The sequence below is a fragment of the Carcharhinus amblyrhynchos genome, chromosome 14 (genome assembly GCF_965287045.1).
Source record: "Carcharhinus amblyrhynchos chromosome 14, sCarAmb.v2.hapA, whole genome shotgun sequence".
Taxonomy (NCBI): Eukaryota; Metazoa; Chordata; class Chondrichthyes; order Carcharhiniformes; family Carcharhinidae; genus Carcharhinus; species Carcharhinus amblyrhynchos.
In genome coordinates, this window is record NC_137337.1 from 61,222,657 (window position 1) to 61,244,418 (window position 21,762).

Consider the following 21,762-nt stretch of genomic DNA (forward strand, 5'->3'; position numbering starts at 1 on the left):
AGCAATGAGTTGGGGGGGGGGAGGGTGTGTGAGGGTATGAGAGAATGGGGGTAGGAGAGGGGAAGAGAGAATGAGAGGGAATGTGTTCTCTAGCAGGAGAGGAAACAGATGAGATGGTGTGCATACGGCTGGTTCACTCCCAGTCTTGGGCTTCTCATTCACTCACTCCACACACTAATGTGCTCTCACCCACTCCCATATGTAGTGAATGATCATCTTTATTTGTGACTTTTTAAAAAATTTGTTGCTTTGATTTTTTTTGCCTGATAAATTGTTTCTTTCCATACCATTTTTTTTAAAAAAAAAAATTCACGTCCAACATTGTTTCAAATCTTTCTCTTCCAAAACTTGCTCATCAGTCCCTTGAGTGACAAAAAAAAAATGTGATCCACCCTTACACCAAAAAGTTGGGCAAGCCTGACTTAATTGATAGCACTCTTGCCTGCATCAAAATGCTGTGGGTTCATGTCCCAGACCAAAGACATAAGGACAGAAATCTGGACTCTCCTCTTAATGCAGTACTGAACAAGTGTTGTATGGTCTTCTGGAGACGTAAAGCCAAGGGCCCATCTGTTCTCTCTCGAGTCCAAGTTAAAGATTCCATGACACTTACTGCAGAAGTTCTTCCCAATGTTCTGGTCAATAATTATCATAGAACAGTACAGCACAGTACAGGTCCTTTGGCGCTCAATGTTGTGCCAAGCTTTGTCTGAAACCAAGATCAAGCTATCCCACTCCCTATCATTCTGGTGTGCTCCATGTGCCTATCCAATATCCGCTTGCAAATTCCTAAAGTGTCCGACTCCACAATCACAGCAAGCAGTCCATTCCACACCCCAACCACTCTCTGAGTAAAGAGCCTACCTCGGACATCCCTCCTATATCTCCCACCATGAACCTTATAGTTATGCCCCCTAGTAACAGCTACATACACCCGAGGAAATAGTTTCCGCACGTCCACTCTATCTATCATGGTTTCTCCTGGCTCTCAGCTTCCACCCTAGCTCCCTAAATTCCTGTTGTAAATCCCAGCGCCTTCTCTTACCTATGTCGTTGGTACCGATGTGTACCATGATTTGTGACTGTTCCCCCTCCCCCTTAAGGATCCTGAAAACACGGTCCGAGATGTCACGGACCTTGGCACCCGGGAGGCAACATACCATCGTGAGTCTCTTTTGCTGCCACAGAAGCTCCTATCTGTCCCTCTAATTATCGAGTCCCCAATGACTATTGCTCTCCCTCCTTCTCTTCTGAGCCACAGGGACAGACTCAATGCTGGAGATCCAGTCATTGTGGCTTACCTCTGGTAGGTCATCGCCCTCAACAGTATCCAAAGCGGTATACTTGTTGCCAAGGAGAACAACCACAGGGGATCCCTGCACTGACTGCTTCCTCCCAGCCCCTCATCACCGTCACCCATCTATCTTCATTCTTCACAGTAACTACATCACTGAAGCTTCTATCTATGACCACCTCTGCCCCCCCCAAATGATCCACCTCCAGCTCCCTAATGCAGTTTTTGAGGAGCTGAAAATGGGTGCGCTTCCCACAGGTGAGATCAACAGGGACACTGACGGTCCTTCAATCGACATCACTAAAAAACATTATCAGGTCATTGTTATATTTGCGTTTGTAGAAGCTTGCTGTGCTTAAATTGATTGTTGTGTTTCCTAAATAAAGTTTTAAAGTTTAATTATCGGTGTTACAAATAGGCTTACATTAACACTACAATGAAGTTACTGTGAAAATCCCCTTGTTGCCACACTCCAATGCCTCTTCGGATACACAGAGAAATTTTAGCGTGGCCAATGCACCTAACCAGCACAAGGAAAACTGCAAACTTCACACAGACAGTGATCAAAGGCAGGAATCAAATCCAAGTGCCTGGCACTGTGAGGCAGCAGTGCTAATCACTGTGCCACTTCTAAATAGTGTCTACACTTTAAGAACTACTTAATTGGATGTAAATCACTTTGCTGACTTGAAATAAATGCTGGAAAGAAAACCTATAAAATTAAATTGCTAGGTGCAAAGGAAATTGTTAGGGGTTCTAGAAGGGGATATCACACAATGTGATGCTAAGTCCGGGATATGAAGTTTTTAAAGTTTAATGCATTTCAGAAAGAAGAACAAGGAACTAATGGAGCTTAGTCGGGAGAAGAATATGTGGCTAAGTTTTAAATTTATGATAGCTAAATTTGAGGCAGTAAAATACTTGAGCTGAATACTGATGATAGGTCATTGACCTGAAACATTAACTCAGTTTCTCTCTGCAAATTTGCTGTTGGGCCCGAGCGTTTCCAGCATTTTCTGTTTTTATTATGGAGTTTAACTGTTCTATAGAATACATTCACAGCAATATTTCCACAAATCATATTTCACAAGTAGCTTTGGACTGTAGTCTTTTAAGTGTTGAAACAACGTTCAAAACAAAGAATGAAGGACAAAGCCAAAAGTGCAAACAACTAGCAAGGGTGAAAATGTAAAATACAGGACAAAAACCAGGGTCACCTTTTAAGTAGAACTGTCGAAGGGAGGAAAGGGATGGGCAGTTGGAAGAAGGATGACTTGGATTGGCTCTAAAGGCCTGGGCCAATCTGTCAAGAATGGAAGCTGTTTTTGTATTGTGCAAATATTGGTTCTGAACACTTGAGCTTTGTACTGCTAATGGCCTTGATAAATGTGGCCTTTAATGTGTATAATTTCTGCTGTCCTGTGCATTGTGTGTGAGAACACAAACACAACCTAAAATGATGGTGCATACTGCAATACTCAATCTTCTTTTAAATCACATTACCCAATTCTTCACATCATCAATTTATTATTATAGTGTAGAATGTAAAACAAATCACAGCTAATCATAGCCTAGAGTTTCGAAATGGAGCCACTGCTTACATTTGGGGAGATTTTTAAAGATTCAAAGCAATTGATGTCCATATGTGTATAAGACCCAGACAATTGAGGTTATATAAGTGGCAAACAACATTCCACATAAATGTCAGACAATGACCCTCTCCAACGACAGGGAATATAACCATTTCCCCCTGACATTCAATGGCACCACCATTGCTGAATCCCTACAATCAACATCCAACACCCTGGGGGTAACTACTGACTAGAAGCGGAACTGGAAGAGCTATATAAACACTGTGGCTACAACAGCAGGTCAAAAGCTGCAAATTCTGCAGAGGATAAATCTCCTCATGACTGCCCAAAGACTATCCATCATGTACAAAGTACAAGTCAGGAGAGTGATGGAATATTCTCCACTTGCCTGGATGAGTGCAGCTCCAACAACATTATCCAGGACAAAACAGCCTGCTTGAATGGCACCCCATCCATTACATTAAACAGTCACTCCTCCCCCTACTACACCGACACAGTGTGGCAGTAGTGAGTACCATCTACGAGATGCATTACAGCAACTCATCAAGACTCCTTCAACCTCTTGCACCTAGAAGGACAAAGGCAACAGACGCTTGGCAACACCACCACCTGCAAATTCGCCTCCAAGCCACGCGCCATCCTGATTTGTAACCATAACGCTGTTCCTTCACTGTTGCTAGGTGAAAATCCTCTTTACCTAACAGCACTGTGGGTGTATCCATACCATATGGACTCAAGCAGTTCAAGAAGGCAGCTTACTACCATCAATTCAAGGTCACTTAGGAATGGGCAATAAATGCTGGCCCAGCTGACAATGTTTACATCAAAGAACAAATTAAAAAAAACCCAAGTTGCACTCACCTCTTTCAGGGGTTCCAATTTCTTCACATGGATTAAAGATGGATGGTAGGACTGAAAAAGAAGAATGACATTACTACCTTGGAAAAAAAAACACTGCAAGAGGGTAGAAGTTTGGCTATTATACAAAGCTTTGGTAAGACGACACCTGGGAGTACTGTGAGCAGATCTAAAATTTGAAATTTATTTATGAGTGTCAAAAATCGGCTAACATTAGCACTGCAATGAAGTTACTGTGAAAATCTCCTAGTCGCCACACTCTGGCACCTGTTCAAGTACATTGAGGGAGAATTTAGCATAGCCAGTCCACCTGACCAATACGTCTTTCGGACTGTGGGGGCACCTGGAGGAAATCCATGCAGACACGGGGAGAACGTGAAAAATGCACACAGAAGAGAACCAAGCTGGGAATTGAACCGAGTCCCTGGTGCGGTGAGTTAGCAGTGCTAACCACTGTGTCTAAGCACCACATTTTAGGAACGATATATTGGTCTTAGACAAAGTGCAGAGTAGATTTGACAGAATGATTCCTGGATTCCAAGCGCCAAGCTACAAGGAGAGGTTATATAAAGCAGGGTTGTACTGTCTAATTTAGAAGATAAGAGATGGATTAATCAAAGTTTTCAAGATATGAAGGTGACAGATAAACCTTTCTGCTGTTAGGAAGTTTAGGACGCAGGGTTGCAGTCTGAAAATTAGAGCCAGACATTGCCAAAGTGATGTTAGGAAACACGAATGGTTGTGGTAGTTTGGGACTTACTACCAGTAAAAATGTTTTATCAATTATAAATATTTGATATTGATATATTTTTACTAACCAAAGTTATTAAGGGATATAGGGCAGAAGTAGGTTTATTGAGATTGGTTGCAGATCTGTTAAGATCTCATCCAATGATGCCATAGTGTCTGTTTTAATTCAGATTTCCAGGATTTGCAGTCTTAGGCTTTCATTGAATTTGTCTTCCTGATTACTTGCTGTACCCGCATGCTAACATGTTATGATTTGTATATGAGAGCTATCTTTGTGTGGTGAGGAAATTTGGCTGCAATACACTTGACCCCTTCATTTAAGTTATTAATGTGGGCTGTAAATCGTTAACCTGACTTTTGTCTTCCCTTCAGAAATAAAAGAAGTCTATTTGCATACAGGTCAAACAGCAAGCTATAACCTTATCAAGACTGAAAGCGAAGACAAAAACGCATGTCGTCTTGTCGTAGGGATTAGAGAATCCCTACGTTGATGATGCTGCAGTAATCACCTACATGAAACTCAGCTACAAAGACTCATGGACAGTCTCTCCCATGCTTGCAACTTTTTCACATGTATAAACGTCTAAAAAAGTGATCATGGAACAAGATGTTATACCTCAGCCCTGACCACAGTAACACTTGGCTGTTACTGGTTACTAAATTCTGCTAGCTTGGTTCCACAATGACAAACAGCGCAGAACAAGGTGCTGAGTACATACAGTCACAGAGGTATACAGTACAGAAAAAGACTGTTCAACTCATTGCATCAGTGCTGGTCAAAGATAAATCATCTAACTGTTCTAATCCCATTTACCAGCACGTAAATGGGATTAGAACAGTTAGCCTTGCTACTGAAATTGCACATCTGAATAATTATTAAATACAGTACCCGGGACCTGGGTTTGATTCTCGGCTTGGGTCACTGTCAGTGCGGAGTCTGCATGTTTTCTCCGTGCCTGCGTGGGTTTCCTCCGGGTGCTCCAGTTTCCTCCCTCAGTCCAAATCATGTGCTGGTTAGGTTCATTGGCCATGCTAAACCTCAGTGTATCCAAACAGGCGCCAGAGTGTGGCAACGAGGATATTTTCACAATAACCTAATTGCAATGTTAATGTAAGCCTATTTGTGACACTAAAATAAACATTAAAAAAAAAACTTTATAAACTATGGGTGTTTCTGCCTTCATCACCCTTTCAGGCAGTGAGTTCCAGACTCTCACCACCCTTTGTGTGAAAATACTTTCCTCACATCCCCTCTAAACCTCCTGTCATTGATCCCTGCACCAAGGAGAAAAGTTTATTCCTGTTGGCTCCATCCATGCCACTCATATAATATACATCTCAATTATGTCTCCCCTCACATTGAGTCCATCAGCTTGATCGAAAGGGGCAACTTGCTGTTTTTCTATTTACATTCTGCGAGTCAGCCAAAGGTTTTTGTTGCCTTTCCTAGCACCTTGTTCTAGCTGTGAAACATGAGCAATTTAACAGCAAAAGAATTTCCATCTTTTCTGCGTGCTATGGATATAACTTGGTGGAATAAAAACAATGAATGTGGCAAGCCTTTTGAAGGCAGTGCTCACAAATTTGTTAGCAGTCATCCAACAGGTGGCTTTGTTGATTCAGGAATATCACAACTTGCAAGATGGCCATATACCCAAACATCTTCTGTATAGTGAGATAGCAGGTGCTAGATGACCAGTAGCACATCTAAAGCTCCATTTCAATGAGGTTTGTAAATGTGACATGAAGATCCTAGATATTGATTATTGTACCTAGGAGTCACCAGTTGATGATAGTGGAAAATGGCAATATGTCTTGCGGCTAGGCAACAGACACCAATGCTGAAAGCAACCAACAATATGCAGTAGCTTTATTTGTGGTACTTGCCTCTCAAGAATTGGACTCTTCAACCATCAACCATTTCCCTTCCTGGCAGCACTGTGGTTATACCTACACAACATGGACTGCTGTGATTCTAGAAGGCAGTTCACCATTACCTTCTCAAGGACAGTTCGGGATGGGCAATAAATGCTGGCCTAGCCAGTAATGATGCCCAAATCCTATGGAAAAAAAAGCAAAGGTGTGCCTTTTGAAGACACCTCATCTGAAATGAATTTGTTTGCTCTATGTCCACCATCTTTTATGGATGGCCAATCTACTATCCATGTTAACATATTACCCCCCAAAATCATGAGCTCTTATTGTGTAGTTAACCCTTTTGTGGTGCCTTCTGGAATGCCTTTTGGAAATCCAAGTATGTTATATTTTCTAATTCCCCTTTACCCACTCTGCTTGTTACATACTGAAGGAACTTTATAATAAATTTGCCAAACACAAATTTCCCTTTTGTAAAACCTTATTGATTCTGCTTGACTGAATTATGATTTTCTAAATATCCTGCTTTTACATTCACAATAATGGATTCCAACATTTTTCCTATGACCAATGTTAGGCTAACTAGCTCATGCTTTCAGTCTCCCTCCTTTCCTGAAGAGCAGTATCAAATTTGTGGTTTTCCAATCAGCTGAGACCTTTCCAGAGTCCAGGGAACTTTGGAATATCAAACCCATACATTGATTATCGCGGCAGTTACTTCTTTTAAGACCATATTGATGCAGGTCATCAGATCCAGGGGATTTTCCAGCATTAAGTCCCATTAGATTTCCCAGGGTTTTTTCTCTAGTGATAGTATTTTGATTTCATTTCCACCCTCCCTCTCTTCCCCTTGATTTTCTTCTGTTATTATTGGGATTTTAGGGTTTTCACCCTGAAAACAGATACAAAAAACTTATTCAAAGTTTCTGCCTTTTCCTTATTTCCCAGTCTTATCCTCTAAAGGACCAATGTTTAGCTAGCTGCTCTCTTCCTTTTATATATACTTGTACTAGCTCTTACCATATTTTTATATCCCCTTGCTAGTTTGTATTCCAATGTCTCCCTCTTTAGTAGGTTTAGTCATTGTTTTCTGATTTCTAATTTTTTCAATCTTCTGGCCTATCACTAACCTTATAAAGCATTGTTATGCCTTTTCTTTTAATTTGACACCATAATTAACTTTCTTAATAATCCGCAAAATGTTATCTTCACTACAGAATCATTTTTTTCCTCAATGGAATATATATCTATTCAGAGTTGTGAAATATCTCATTAAATGGTTCTCTATCGTCTCACCTTTTCACCTATTTTCCCTGCCTCTTGTACACTACTCTACCTACTTTTGTAATTTTCTTTATTGTAGTTTAAGACACTAGTTTCAGATCCAAGTTTCACATCCTCAAAGTGAAATTCTAATATGTTATAATTACTTGTCCTGGCAAGATTCTTTACTGAGGTGATTAATTAATCTTGTCCTATTATACATTAAAGGATCTAAAATAGCCTACTCCCTGGTTAATTCCAGCTACAAATTAGTTCTGCTTGCATTCTATGAACTTATTCTCAAGACTATCTTCAAGATAATTAAATCACTCACGATTATTGCAGTCCTGTTCTTACAAGTCCCCATTATTTTTTAATTTATGCTCAGGTGTAGTTACTGTTAGGGGGCCTATAAGCTTCCCATAATTGACTTGTTTCCTTTGATATTTCTCAGCTTCATTCAGACATATTGACCTTCCTAGCCATCAACATTTCTCATTATTGTATTGATCTCATCCTTTATCAATGGAATCACTCCACTTTGTTTTCCTTTCTTCTTATACTTATGGAATGGCAGATACTCTTGAATATTCAGTTGACATCCTTGATCATCTTACAACCATATCGCTGTAATATCTTTCATATTAAACACATTTTTTGTGTATTAGTAATTCACCTAGCTTGCTATGAATGCTACTTGTATTGAGATAAAGAGCCATTAAATCTGTTTCCTTACCAATTTTCTCTACCCTGACCTCATCTTCTGGTGTACCCTTATTGTTTGTTCACTCTGACCCTTCCAGACACACACTGGTCATTGTTTCCCGTATTGCTAATCTACACTATTGCCTTGACCTTTCTCGCTAAGTTTCTAAATCTCCTCTTATGTGAATCCATTGCCCCATCTTTAGAAGTACTACAGAGGCATTCTCTCTGTATGCACAGCTACAGAGGCACCCAACACGTGTACAAATTACAGCAGCACCCCCATTCTATGTATGCAAATTACAGAGGTGCCCTCCCCTACTGTGTACACAAACTACAGAAGTGCCCCTCCATGCGTACAAACTATAAAGCCACCCCTTACACGCACACACACACAAAATGACAGAATTACCTCCTCTGGACTCACAAAGTACAGAATTTTCCCTTAGCTCTCACAAATGTAAAGTGCCCCTTCCCCATACAAACTATTGAATTGCCCCCTCCCTACAGACAAACTGCAAAATTGCCCCCCTTCTCCTCACACAACCGAGCCCACCCCATAAATACACTACAGGGTTTATACTTTGCACTATGAGATTCACAACGCTCTGAGTTACCTGTTTTTTAAGGAGCTCCGTGCAGTTCTCAATAATGATGAAATTTTGTGCGTAGCTTCCCGACCATCCATCATGTACTTCTCGGTTATTTTCAAAATATACAATATTCTGCTCATCCTGCAATGAATTGAAATACGAAATATAAAAATTGAAAGCTTCAATGTTTTACTGTAGAATGAGGAACAGTTAGAAAAGCAAGGAAGGGGCCAAAATTGGGGGAGGAAGAGAAGTCGTGGAGAGAAGGGAATAAGTGCCTTCATGTTAACAGACAGTCATATGTTGCCATTCCTTATATCTGCTGCTGATGTACTACCCAGAAAAAGACCTACACAACTGAGTTCAAACTAATTCACTAAGATTTTGAGATAAAGAAAGATCTGCATTTATATAGCTTCTTTTTTGACTTCTGGATATTCTGAAGTGCTTTGCAGTGAATAAAACACTTTTGAGGTGTTGTCACCATTTAATATAAGAAATGTAACAACCATTTTGCACACAGCAAGTTCCCATAAACAGCTATGTGCCAATGACCTGACCATCTATTTTTGGTAATATTGGTTGAGGGATAAGTATCTGCACTGGACGAAAGACCCCTGCTCTTTTTCACAATAATGTCAAGCAATCATTTATCTCCATTACAGAGGGCAGATTGGGCCTTGATTTAATCAATGGGAATTTACGGCCTCATTCAAGCAAGACCAAAAATTCCCGCCCGAGATCAACGGACATTTCTGTTGTCCGCCCATTGCTCACTCCGACTGGAGGGCAGGGCGGTAGAATTCCAGCAAATGTCTCTATCTGAGAGATGGCAGGCAGGATTTTCCAGCCACACAAGCCCCAAGACCGGAAATTCCCACCTGACATCAACAGACCTTTAAATATTCTGGTCAAAGTTCTGTCCACTGCTATGATTCCAGTGGCAGGCAGGATGAGAAAATTTACTCCGGCATCTCTTCAACATTGCAGCAATGGCTTCATGCTCGAGGCAAAAGAGAAGGACATGAACCCACAAACCTCTGACTCAAGGCAAGAGTTCTTCCATTGACCCAACATTGTTAAGAGGAGCAATAAGTTGCAATATCAATGGAGCCTGTTTTTGATTTCTATCTTCACATGCTTTTGATGGTATTTGGGATGATGAGTATGGTCAGCAGTTGTGCAAAACACAGGACTATTCCCTAGTAGGTCTTTGAGGCATGAATTTCACTTGTATTTCCATATATATCAGGTTGATCTGATCAAGGTGTTTATATTCAAGAATTTTATGAGGTGGATATGGAAAAAGTATTTCCTGTGATAGGAAAATCAGGAACAAGGGACATAATTTTAAAATTTCGCAAGCACTTTTCACATAAAGGATAATGGAAATGTGAATCACTTTTTCTGACAAACGATCCCATTTGTCACCATCTCACATATGGCCATTGATATGGAAAAAACGGTGGGAAAATGGAGTTAAGATCCAAATTAGCAATGAGTTAACTGAATGGCAGAGCAGGCTCGAAAGGTTGATTGGTCAACTCATGTTTCTATGCTCCACCCATTCACCGATATTCCCTTCCCTGTCTTTCAAAAAAATAATAATTAGGTTAGTCAGAGATAACCTATCATTAACAAAGCCATGCTGGCACCCTCTAATCAGCTCTTATTTATTTCAAGTGCTCAGTCATCAAACGCTAGTAACTTGCCCACAACTGACTACAGGGAGCATAAAGAAGATCATATTAGTATGAGCACTGTAACTGTGGCAACAACAATCTGGAAATTCAGGCAAATGGCTGATTAGCTGGAAAATAACACACCCCACACTATTCGATAATACTGATAACTACCAACCTTTGTCTTCATATGTCCAAAAGCACTCCCCCCTACCCTGCCAGACTTAATGGTCCCCATGTTTGTGGACTAAATGGAAGTAGAACTTTGACTGAACTGGGATTCAACACAGTTTTGTCTAATGTTACTTTCTAGAAAATGTAAGATGCTGATACCAAGAGGTAGCACTCCATCCAACACGCAAAACAGCCTATTCAAATACAACTAAAATCCTAAATTTTTTACCCCTCTTCTTCTGTCACACTTCGGTCAGCACTTTTCATAGTTACATAAACAAAATGCGTGTGGCTGCAAAGGGGGACCAACATTCTGTTGTGCATCCAGCAAACTGGGGCGGCACAGTAGCACAATGGCTAGCACTGCTGCTTCACAGCTCCAGGGACCTGGGTTTGATTCCCGGCTCAGATCACTGTCTGTGTGGAGTTTGCACATTCTCCTCATGTCTGTGTGGGTTTCCTCCCACAGTCCAAAGATGTGCAGGTTAGGTTGATTGGCCTTGCTAAAAAATTGCCCCTTAGTATCCTGGGATACGTAGGTTAGAGGGATTAGTGGGTAAAATATGTAGGGATATGGGGGTAGGGCCTGGGTGGGATTGTGTTCAGTGCAGACTCGTTGGGCTGAGGGGCTTCTTTCTGCACTGTAAGGTTCCATGATTCTATGAAATTGTCTATATCAAAAGCTTCACGGAACAGCACTGCAATATAGTATTTGCAAGTCTAACCTACTGCAAATTAAAAACTTACTGGCATGTTGAAGACTTCATTGTAGCAGTGTGAATACCTGAGGTACCAGGAAATGTTAAAAGTCAGCGAGGAATCACATGTGTTCCCATCAAGAACTAGATGTAAGAACAATGAAAGAATGAGAAACAACGTGGTCAGCAACATACTGTATTTCTGTCATTTTTACAATAGGTTTCAGGCTCTGAGGAAGCAGAGATCACAACTTGACTACTGTTCATATGTCATTAGTCCTTTCAGTGAGACAACAGAAACACTAATGTACTCAGTACATTTTACCTGTGCACTCCAGAACCAATAAAACTCAGCAGCCAATACTCATTTGGTTTATAAATGAGCAATATAAAAATGCAGTGGGTCACCTCATCAAACATAACCACAAAACAAGTATTAAGTTATACTATGGGCTGATGTTGGGAGAAATATTATTAACTAAACCCACAGAAAGAAGTACAAGTTTGAAGAGTTGGCTGGCGAATAGCAGGTGTCTCCAAGTAACCCTTAATATTCTCTCTCTCTGGTGGAGAAAGCTGCTCTTTGCTTATGCAAAGGATTTGCAATGTATGCGCAAGGAGCAAAAGTGTAACCATATTATTCTGAATTCAACTGCTCTTCAACACTAAGATTGATTAGATCACCAATCACAAATATAGTTGTGCATGAGATCCTGGATACTGGCAAATGAAATGACTCTGCAAGATATCAATCATCTCTATTGGCCCAAAAAAAATTCTCACAGGCAGAACCAATGATTCTTTAGTTATGAACAAAAGCAAATAATGTCAGAGCTTGACATTAACTAATCCTTATTGTTAGCATCAGAAACACATCCTCACTTGATTCAAATTTCCCTCTTTTCTTCTGGGCCCACCTTCTGCTGTAACTCACTGACATCAAAAAGGGAGAAAGTTTTCTGTTTGTGATTTCCAACAAAATGATAAACAAGTTTGCACCAAGACAAACTTCGCAAAAAGACAAACATTGCCAAAGCATTTATAGAGTAACTGGATGATTTATCATTTAGCAGAATGAAGTGGATGCCGAGCTAGCAAAAGGTCAGGATATATCAGCTAAAGAGTGGCCACTTCTACATAATCTAGTTGGCAGCCTTGCAACACAGTGCATCGATAAACCTCAAGAAATTGTTCTAACAAGTGTATGGTTAGGCCACAACTAGAGCTTTACATCCAGTTCTGACCACCGCACTTCAGCATGAATATGAAGATCTTTGAGCAGGTGCAGAAGATAGTTACCAAAATGGTTCTTGAGTGGAGGGATTTTAATTAGAATGTTAGATTGGAGAAACTGGAATTGTTCTCCTTGAAGAAAATAAATTGAGGGAAGATTTGATAGTAGTGTACAAAATCATGACGTTTCGATAATGTAGAAAAAGAAAAGCTGTTCCCATTAGCTGATGGAAACACAAAGACCCTGCAACTGAGATTTAAAGTTTCGGGCAAGAGATGTGGGAGGATGTGAAGAAAAACATTTTTTTTTACACAATGAATGATAATAGTCTGAAGCCTACGAGGGTGACAGACGCATACCCGATTAGCAGTTTAAAAGAAAATTGAACGGGCATTTGTGAGAAAAAAAACTTTCTGGGTCATAGCAAGGGAATGGGACTGATGAGACTACTTTTCAGACAGCTGGCATGGATTTGATGGGCTGGATAACCTCCTTGTGTCATTACAGCTCTATGGTGACACCTTGATCTCTAATTACTGAGGGAGATACTGAGATTCCCCCAATCTGAAACAAAGCATCACCCAAGTCATTTGAGCACAACCTAGTGGATAATTGTGGATCAGCCTTCTTAGGGAATTTAACAGCATTCAATTTATTTTGTGTCTGCATCTTGCTACTCCTTTCCATTTCACATTCAACACACGTAAAAACTAATACTTACAGTTTAAAGAAATAGTGCTGCCATTGAAAAGCGTCTTCCTGAATGTATGATTAGAATTTAGCTGAAGAAAAACAGGAAGATAAAGGTTAATTTTATGTGAACAGTGAATTCGGAGCACTGAAAGATATTTTCAACCATTAGCCCATGCCAGTACAAAAATAAATTTTCGAATATCTAACAACAGTATAATTTAAGCCCTTCCCCAAATTAGGCAATATGTTATTATATGCAAACAAGCTGTTATATAATGTAATGTGTGATGTATTTTTGGCCACTGATTTACAGTGACTGCTGAGTTATTTTTTAATATTATTCTGTAACACATTGCAGTGAAGAATGCATTATTGTGGTTTTATATCTAGAATCTACAGAAGGAAGGGATGGGTCATAAGTAATCCAAACGTTGAATAATTAGTCATGTAGAGGGGGATATGTTGGAGAATGGAAATAGACTTCTGAGCTGGCAGACTTGAGGTTTGCCCACCATAATGAACAATAGAAAATTGAGTCACAGATAAAATCAGAAGTGGGTTAGTCTGGGAGCCCCAAACATTAAGCAGAAATTAAGTGCAGAGAACAGATATTTTTTAAAAAAAACAAAGTAGTGAAAAGATTGAGGGAGACAACAATGTTTTCTTGCTGTGTCTGGGAGGCCTCCGAAGTATTAGCTACCATAACACAATTCTTAGTTACGCATTTCTAAAATCTGTATAGGCAAGGGTCATGACAAGAGTGCACACAGAAGCAAGACTTATCTAAAGAACATAACGCTCCCATTTTAAAACAGCACATCTCCAGTTCACCATAAGCACGCCAGTGGTTTTATTAGGATGTTACTACGTCTTTGAGTAATCATTTGAAGAAATAATGAACGTAGATTCATCAGCCTTGTTGAAAGTTGTCAGACAAACATTTTTTTGGTTTCAAGGTACACATACAGATCACAATAGTAATAACAGTTACTGAAGGGAGGTGGCATGATAGCGATATTAATCTAGAGACCCAGGCTATTTCGCTGGAATCAGATCTCATCACAGCAGCTGATGGAATTTAAGTTAAAATAATATAACTAAAATGTAAAGCTAGTGTCAGTAATAGTGACCATGATACAATCAATTGTTGCATAAAAACCATCTGTTTCACTAATCTCCTAAGGGAAGGAAATCTGCTGTCCTTACCTAGTCTGGCCTACAGCTCTCCAGTAATGTTGTTGACTCTTAACTGGGATGGACAACAAATGCTGGCCTGTTCATCGACACCCACATCCCATGAAGTAATACTTTAAAAGTTGCTAAGCTTCAGTGTCATGTTGGAATTATACCGGAGTGCAGAAACAGAAAAAAATTATACAATGGGAACTTTAGGAGGAATTGATGGTATTAAGAATAGAGGTGGGGAGGAATTTCTGAAGTGCGTTCAGGAGAACTTTCTTTTTTGTAGAAACATAGAAACGAGAAGGAGGAATAGGCCATTCGCCCCTTCAAACCTGCCCCACCATTATTTTGATCATGGCTGATCATCAAATTCAATATCCTGATCCTGCCTTCACCCTATATCCCTGGATCCCTTTAACTCCAAGAACTATATCTAATTCCTTTTTGAAATCACACATTGTTTGGCCTCAACTACTTTCTGTGGTAGTGAATTCCACAGATTCACCATTCTCTAGGTGAAGAAATTTCTTCTCACCTCAATTCTGAAAAGTTTACCCCTCATCCTCAAACTAGTTCTGGATTCTCCCACCATTGGGAACATGCTTTCTGAATCTACCCTATCAAATTCTGTTAGAATTTTATAAGTTTTTATGAAATCCTTCTTGCTGTTCTAAATTCCAGTGAATATAATCTTAACTGATTTAGTCTCTCCTTGTATCACAGATCTGTCATTCCAGGAATCGGCCTGATAAATCTTTGTGTACTCCCCCTATAGCAAGGACATCCTTCCTCAGATAACAGCACCAAAACTGCACACGATACTCCAGGTGTAGCCTCACCTATGCCCCACATTGCTGCAGCATATCACTCCTATTCCTACACTCAAATCCTCTCGTTATGAAGGCCAGCATATCATTTGCCTTCTTTATTGCCCGCTGTATTTGCGTGCTTACTTTCAATGACTGATGCACAATAACACCAAGGTCTTGCTAAGTATCCAACTCTCCGAATTTACACCCATTCAAATACTAATCTATCTTCCTATTATAGCTACTGAAATGAATAATCTCATGTTTATCCACATTATACTGCATCTGGCATGCATATACTCACTCACTCAGTCTGTCCAAATCACACTGAAGCATCTTTGCATTCTCCTGAGAGCTCACCCTCACCCTTTGTATCATCTGCAAACTTGGAGAAAATGCATTCAGTTACCTCTTCCAAATCATTAATATGTAATGTGAACAGTTGGGGTCCTAGCACAGATCCCTGTGGTATCCCACTAGTCAATCAGAAAAAGACCCATTTCTGCCAAGTCTTTGTCTCCTGTCTGCCAACCAGCTTTCTATCCAGCTCAGGATACTACCTGCAATCTCGTGTGCTTTAACTTTACATAGTAGTCTGCCACGAGATATTGTCAAAATCCTTCTTAAAGTCTAAATAACCCACTTCCACCAGTTCTCCTTGGTCAGCACTACTAGTTACATCCTCGAAAAATTCCAATAGATTCATCAAGCATGATTTCCCTTTTGTAAATACATGCTGGTTCTGTCTGATTACATCATTGCTTCTCAAATGCTGAGCTATGAAATCCTTGATAATGGAGTCTAGCAACTTCCCCAATTCATACTTTAGGCTCACTGGTCTATAGTTCCCTGTTTTCTCTCTCCCTCCCTTTTGAATAGTAGGGTTACAATATTTTCAATGTTTCTTGCCCATTGAAGAAGGCAGCGTTGGTGGATCTAATTCTGGAGAATTAAGTAGTCAAGTGAAGAATGTCTGAGTTGGATATCTCAGAAAGTGATCATAATATTGTTATGTTTGGACTAGTTACAAATATAGAAACTTGGAATAAAGATAATTAACTGAAGGGTTAATTTTGGTGAATTGAACAGACTTCCAAACCATGCAAATGTAATCAAAACTGGCATTAAAAATGTAATGAGCAACTGGCAACCTTTAAACAGGGAAACATTTGGATAAAGGATGAAAGGGATGGCAACCATACTTTGAGCTCCCTGGATGCTGAAGAAGTTAGATAGTAGGACAAAGCAGAGGAATAATCAGCTGAATATTTAAAAAAAAAGAGAGAAGAAATGCAAAAGAAATAAAAAGGTTGAAGAGACAGTATAAGAATAGATTGGTAGTGAACAAAAAACGAATCCAAGCATCTTCTACAGAAATATTCCAATATTAAAAAGATTGTCAGTAAAGTATTGGGGCCAATTAGGGACCAAAATGGAGATCTACTGGTTGATGCAGAAGGTATGGCTGACATTCTAAATTAGCATATTGCATTGTTGCAAAACTATGGTAAATGAAGAAATTGCTTGGAAAGTACTTAAACTGGATATGTCACCTGATCCACATGGGATGCATCCTAGGTTTGCTGATGGAAGCAAGTGTGGATGGCAGAAGTGTTGGCCACAATCTAACAATCCTCCTTAGGTACAGGGATGGTATGCAAGGGCAGGAAGATTGCAGATGGGACACTCTTATTCAGAAGAGTGAAGTAAGATAAAGATGGCAATTGCAGAAAGGTCAATTTAATATCAGCGTGGCAGGGGAGAGGGATGCAGCTTTTTACAAACAATAATCCAGAAGAAAACTGACAGCCACTTGCATAAATAGACAAATACAGGAGAACCAGAATATATCTGGCAATTGAGTTTTTTTTTGATTAAATAACAGAGGGTGAATGAATACTGTTCAGTTCATGTTGTGCAGACAGACTTCCGAAAGGCAGCTGGGATAATAGGGGCATACAGAATGAATGCACAATTGGCTAAGGGACAGGAAACAGAGTTGAGAGGAATGACTGTTTTTCAGGCTGAAGGAAGATTTACAGTGGAGGTTCCAAAGTTGAGTACTGGGACAGGAGTTGCTTCTGACATAAATGACTTGGACTTGTGGGTAGAAGCACAATTTTGATATTTCCAAGTGTATGAAACTTGTAAGTGTGGTAAATAGTAAAGATGATAATAATAGACTTCAAGAGGAAAGAGACAGTAGTAGAATGGGTGGACTCACGACAGATGAAATTCAATACAGAAAATTGTGAAACAATACATTTTGCAAGCAAAAAAAATTAGGCAGGATGATAATATTAACTGGTAAAATTTAAAGGGGTGCAAGAAAAGATACTTTTGAAGGTTGTGGTACAGATTAACAAAGTAGTTAATAAAGCATGTAGGGTACTGAGCTTTATGCAAATTAGGACATTATGCTAAATCGATGGAGCAATAGTTTGGCCTGATGGGAGAAATGTACAACTTGGGACACCACACTTCAGGAAGGCCATGAAGGTTTAGAATGTGAAGGTTTAGGCTCAGGGCCGTGTGGTTCAGGCTGTAGCATTATTGCCTTTGATCCAGAATGTGCCAGGTTAGGCCATGGTCTGTAGAAGACTCTTTATTCGAGAAGTCGTCCCTTGGAGAATGGCAAAAAATAAGTGTAACTCATGACAATATGGTTACCTCCTGGTGTTGGAGTCTGAACTACATGACCAGTAGAAAAATGAAGCACATATGTGCCTACGAAACAGGAAATAAAGTTTGGCCTTGGAGTTGGAGCTTCCTGTCAGAAGTAAAGTATTTTGAGAGATGCTTGCCTGTCAGTAGGATAATGAAGGTCTGGATTGGCAATAGAGTCCCTAGATCAAATTTTGAGATGATCTGTTAAGTGCCAATGAGATGTGGTCAGACTTTTGATAGGCCTCAGAAAATAGGTAGTCATTCCATGGAAAAATACATCATAGATTCTAAGATGGCATAAAGGATGGATAAAATTCAATTTGGGAATCCCTGAATCAGTGCTGGTATTTAAATTTCTGGATAACAGACATGCTCCTGATTATAACCTATTCTTGGTTCTTGAAGTGAAAGACCCTGTTGGATCATATGTCTGTTGCCTTGAAAAAGATACCAGGGAAACTGTCAGTCATTTACTTTAGCCTTCATGGAACAAATGGAGCATTCCACGATGATACAAAGATTACTAGACTTCAAAATGATCTAGGTATTGCACACAAGCATCATTACACCACAAATTAAATACAGGCAGAATAAGGACGAAAGGACTTTTAACAGATCTGGCTATTACTAAAATTCTAATAGAAATATTAGGTGAATGAATCGCAGAACTACCCAAGGAACAGTTGCAGGTGCTTCTTGAAGTATCATTAGGTGGTGGACTGCCCAAAGTCCAGGAAGCTTGATCTTCAGAATATCATAGAATGCAGAGAATTTTGAGAAAGGTGATGAAGATAATCATCTTTCTCTTATATATCAGAACGTGCAGTTTATAAGTTTCAGTTCAAATTGGACAGCCAAGTCACAAAAAGGTGTTGTTAGGTGAATTGCCTTGAAATCTGTGGCAAATTTTCGTAGGCCACATTCATACACAACGTACTGGTATCAATCCACTCTGATCTGGATGAACACATTTGTGGAGAAGGTGGGATGCATGAAGAGTATAGATCCTTTTGAGTGTAGACCACACTTATAGGGAGTTCCAATCTAGTAGCTCTACTATCAAATTACTCACCATATCTTCATTGGCAATATTAGTGTCAACCCAGAGGTTGTACCATTTATCTTTTTTGTTAAAATCTGCATAGCTCAAAGCATTCACAAAGCTCCAGAATGGTGTGCTAGATTTAAGCTATATCTTCAGTAGGTTATGAAGGTCTTCATGGATTGACAGTGCTGGGTTGGCTTCAATGCGATCAAACTCTTCAGTATTTTTGCTTTCTGGCACACAGGAGGAGGTAGCATATTAGACCCAAGAGCCATCATACAGGTGTTATTTTCAGTATACCACTGGTGATCCACATTGACGCGCTGAAGTCCAAATATTTTGTCGAGCTGCTCTCTGCCCTCACGGGGAGCAGGATTCTGCTAAAGAGTACATAAAGTTAGTAATACGAAGAATGATTACACTGGATTTCCAGCTGGATAATGTTTACTTTGGTCTTGGCATTTTCTGTGACCCTTTGCCGCAAAAGGAGATCTGGAGTTCACCGTCAACCAGTCAGTTGCAGAGGTGGAAAACAGTACTGTGCTATTAGTTGGGTTTTGGCAGAAGTGCCAGTGGATGAAATATTGCTCCATCACTGTTAAGTCCAAGCACAAAATACTGCTGAGGTTGGTTCTGTGGTGGGAGACATATCATTCACATAGATATTGAAGTGATTTGAACCTTGAGGAAGTTCACTATTCAGAAGCTTGTTTAGTCTCCAAGTGAAACTCTATCTTCAATTGGGAATGACAACTTTCACATGGTCTACATGATTTTTAAGTAATGTGATACATGTCATTCAACCAATACTCAGCCCGTAGTATATGGAGAACGCTTTTGAATTTCCCAATTAAATCTGGAAGCTAAATCCTGAGCAAAATGTGATTGTCTAGAACTACCAAATACTGTGATGCTGATGTTCTCACCCACCAAGTGATTAAATCCAAACAAATTATTATCGGTCAGGAGTTTTAGTCGTGTGATTAATACATTAGTCATGCACTTGCTTAACTGTGTATGGTAGTGCTTATACTTCAACAATGTGAGGTTCAGACCAGTTAAAATGTTATCTTGATTAAGTAATGAACTTAAGGGACATAATAATATATGCTTTAGGTTTGGGGAAAACAATTGAACTCACGAAAGGGTTGCATTCCATGTAACACAGCTGTAATAAGCCATTTTATAAGTACTGACGTGGTCCATTGAGAGATACTTTTGCTTGAGTAAAGCTTCCATGAAAAAGGTACAAATTAAACTAGACATGAAGCATGATAAAGCAATTATTTTTGCAACGTCAGTGGAACTGCAGTGTTTCTAGTCTGGACATTGAAGAATTGAGAGACCATATTAGAAAGATATTCATAGCTTCAGATAATAAGAATCAAAAGAAAGAAATAAAGCAAATTGTCTTCAATTACAGACAATTTTCTCAACCTACTTATCAGAGTTAAAGATCCTGCTAAAAGATGCAGGTGTGGCTCGAACAGTGAAAATTTTGAAATTTACAAAAAAAATCAAGAAGATGCAAGTCAGAGGAAGTGATCAAACCATACATTCACTACTCCCTCTTTTCCAACCTCTCTCCTTCACCCCTCTTTTTCATTCTTTCCCGTCCCTTCTACATTCTGCACTCTCGTTTCCTTCTCTATGAACGGTATGTTTTGTCTGTACAGCGTGCAAGAACCAATACTTTTCACTGTGTTATGTACATGTGACAATAGTAAATCAAATAAAATCCTTGTCTCTCACCCTCCGCCCACCCCCATTCTTAATCTCTCTCACTTCCTTCCCTCCTTCTCCCTGTCACATATGCCAAATCATTAACCTCTTGTCTGCGCAGTTTATCTGCTGACATACCTCCGTCACAGGAATACTCCATTTGGATACCTCGGCAGCGATACAAACTCGGAAAACACCAAGTAAGACTAGATAGAACCAAGATCTGCTTCCTTCTCCCGGGCCCAGCATCATGCTCATTTGCAGTTCAGCAACCACCATCTCCGAGTGCCACAACACGATCCGTCACTTCCGTCTCCGGCTTGGTACAGTTCAGACTTCCCAGCACCCACATGGTATCCGCTCGACCCTGGGACCTCCTGCCGCCAGGTGGCTCCCCCCCGGCCCCGGGACTTCCAACCACCAGGTGGCACTCGCCCGCCCCAGTACCACCCGTTGCTAGGTGGCGTCCGCCCGGCCCTGGGACCTCCAACCACCAGGTGGCTCCCGCCCGGCCCCGGAACTTCCAACCACCAGGTGGCTCCCGCCTGGGCCCGGGGCCTCCAACCACCAGGTGGCTGCCACCCAGCCCCGGGACCTCCAACCACCAGGTGGCTCCCGCCCGGCTCCGGGACCTCCAACCACTACGTGGCTCTCTTCGGCATCAGGATCTCCAATGATCAGGTGGCTCCCGCCCAGCGCCGGGACCTTCTACACCAGGTGGCACTCGCCTGGCATCGGGACCTCCAGCCACCAGGCGGCTCCCGCCCCGCCTCACGGGACAATCAAACAACTAGGTGGCTCCCGCCCGGCTCCGGGACCTCCAACCACTAGGTAGTTCCCACCTGGCCCCGGGACTTGCTTCCAATGTTGCCGAATTTGTTTTGATCCTTTTTATACCCTGTTCCTCTTCATTCCACCTTTACATC

The 21,762-nt window shown here is 40.5% G+C and overlaps 1 protein-coding gene across 1 annotated transcript in view; it reads right to left on the reverse strand.

Moving 5' to 3' along the window:
- The window catches only part of LOC145352726 (transmembrane protein 87A-like), a 67,315-nt gene extending 46,152 nt beyond the window's left edge, over positions 1–21,163 (reverse strand). The window contains exons 1-5 of the mRNA XM_080202981.1: positions 20,975–21,163; positions 13,440–13,500; positions 11,534–11,628; positions 8,955–9,071; positions 3,748–3,798 (exon numbers count right to left, since the gene is read on the reverse strand). Coding sequence (XP_080059107.1) covers positions 3,748–3,798; positions 8,955–9,071; positions 11,534–11,628; positions 13,440–13,500; positions 20,975–21,115 — 465 coding nt within the window. The 5' untranslated portion in view covers positions 21,116–21,163. The remainder of the gene's footprint in view (positions 1–3,747; positions 3,799–8,954; positions 9,072–11,533; positions 11,629–13,439; positions 13,501–20,974) is intronic.
- Between the last annotated feature and the right edge of the window lie 599 nt (positions 21,164–21,762).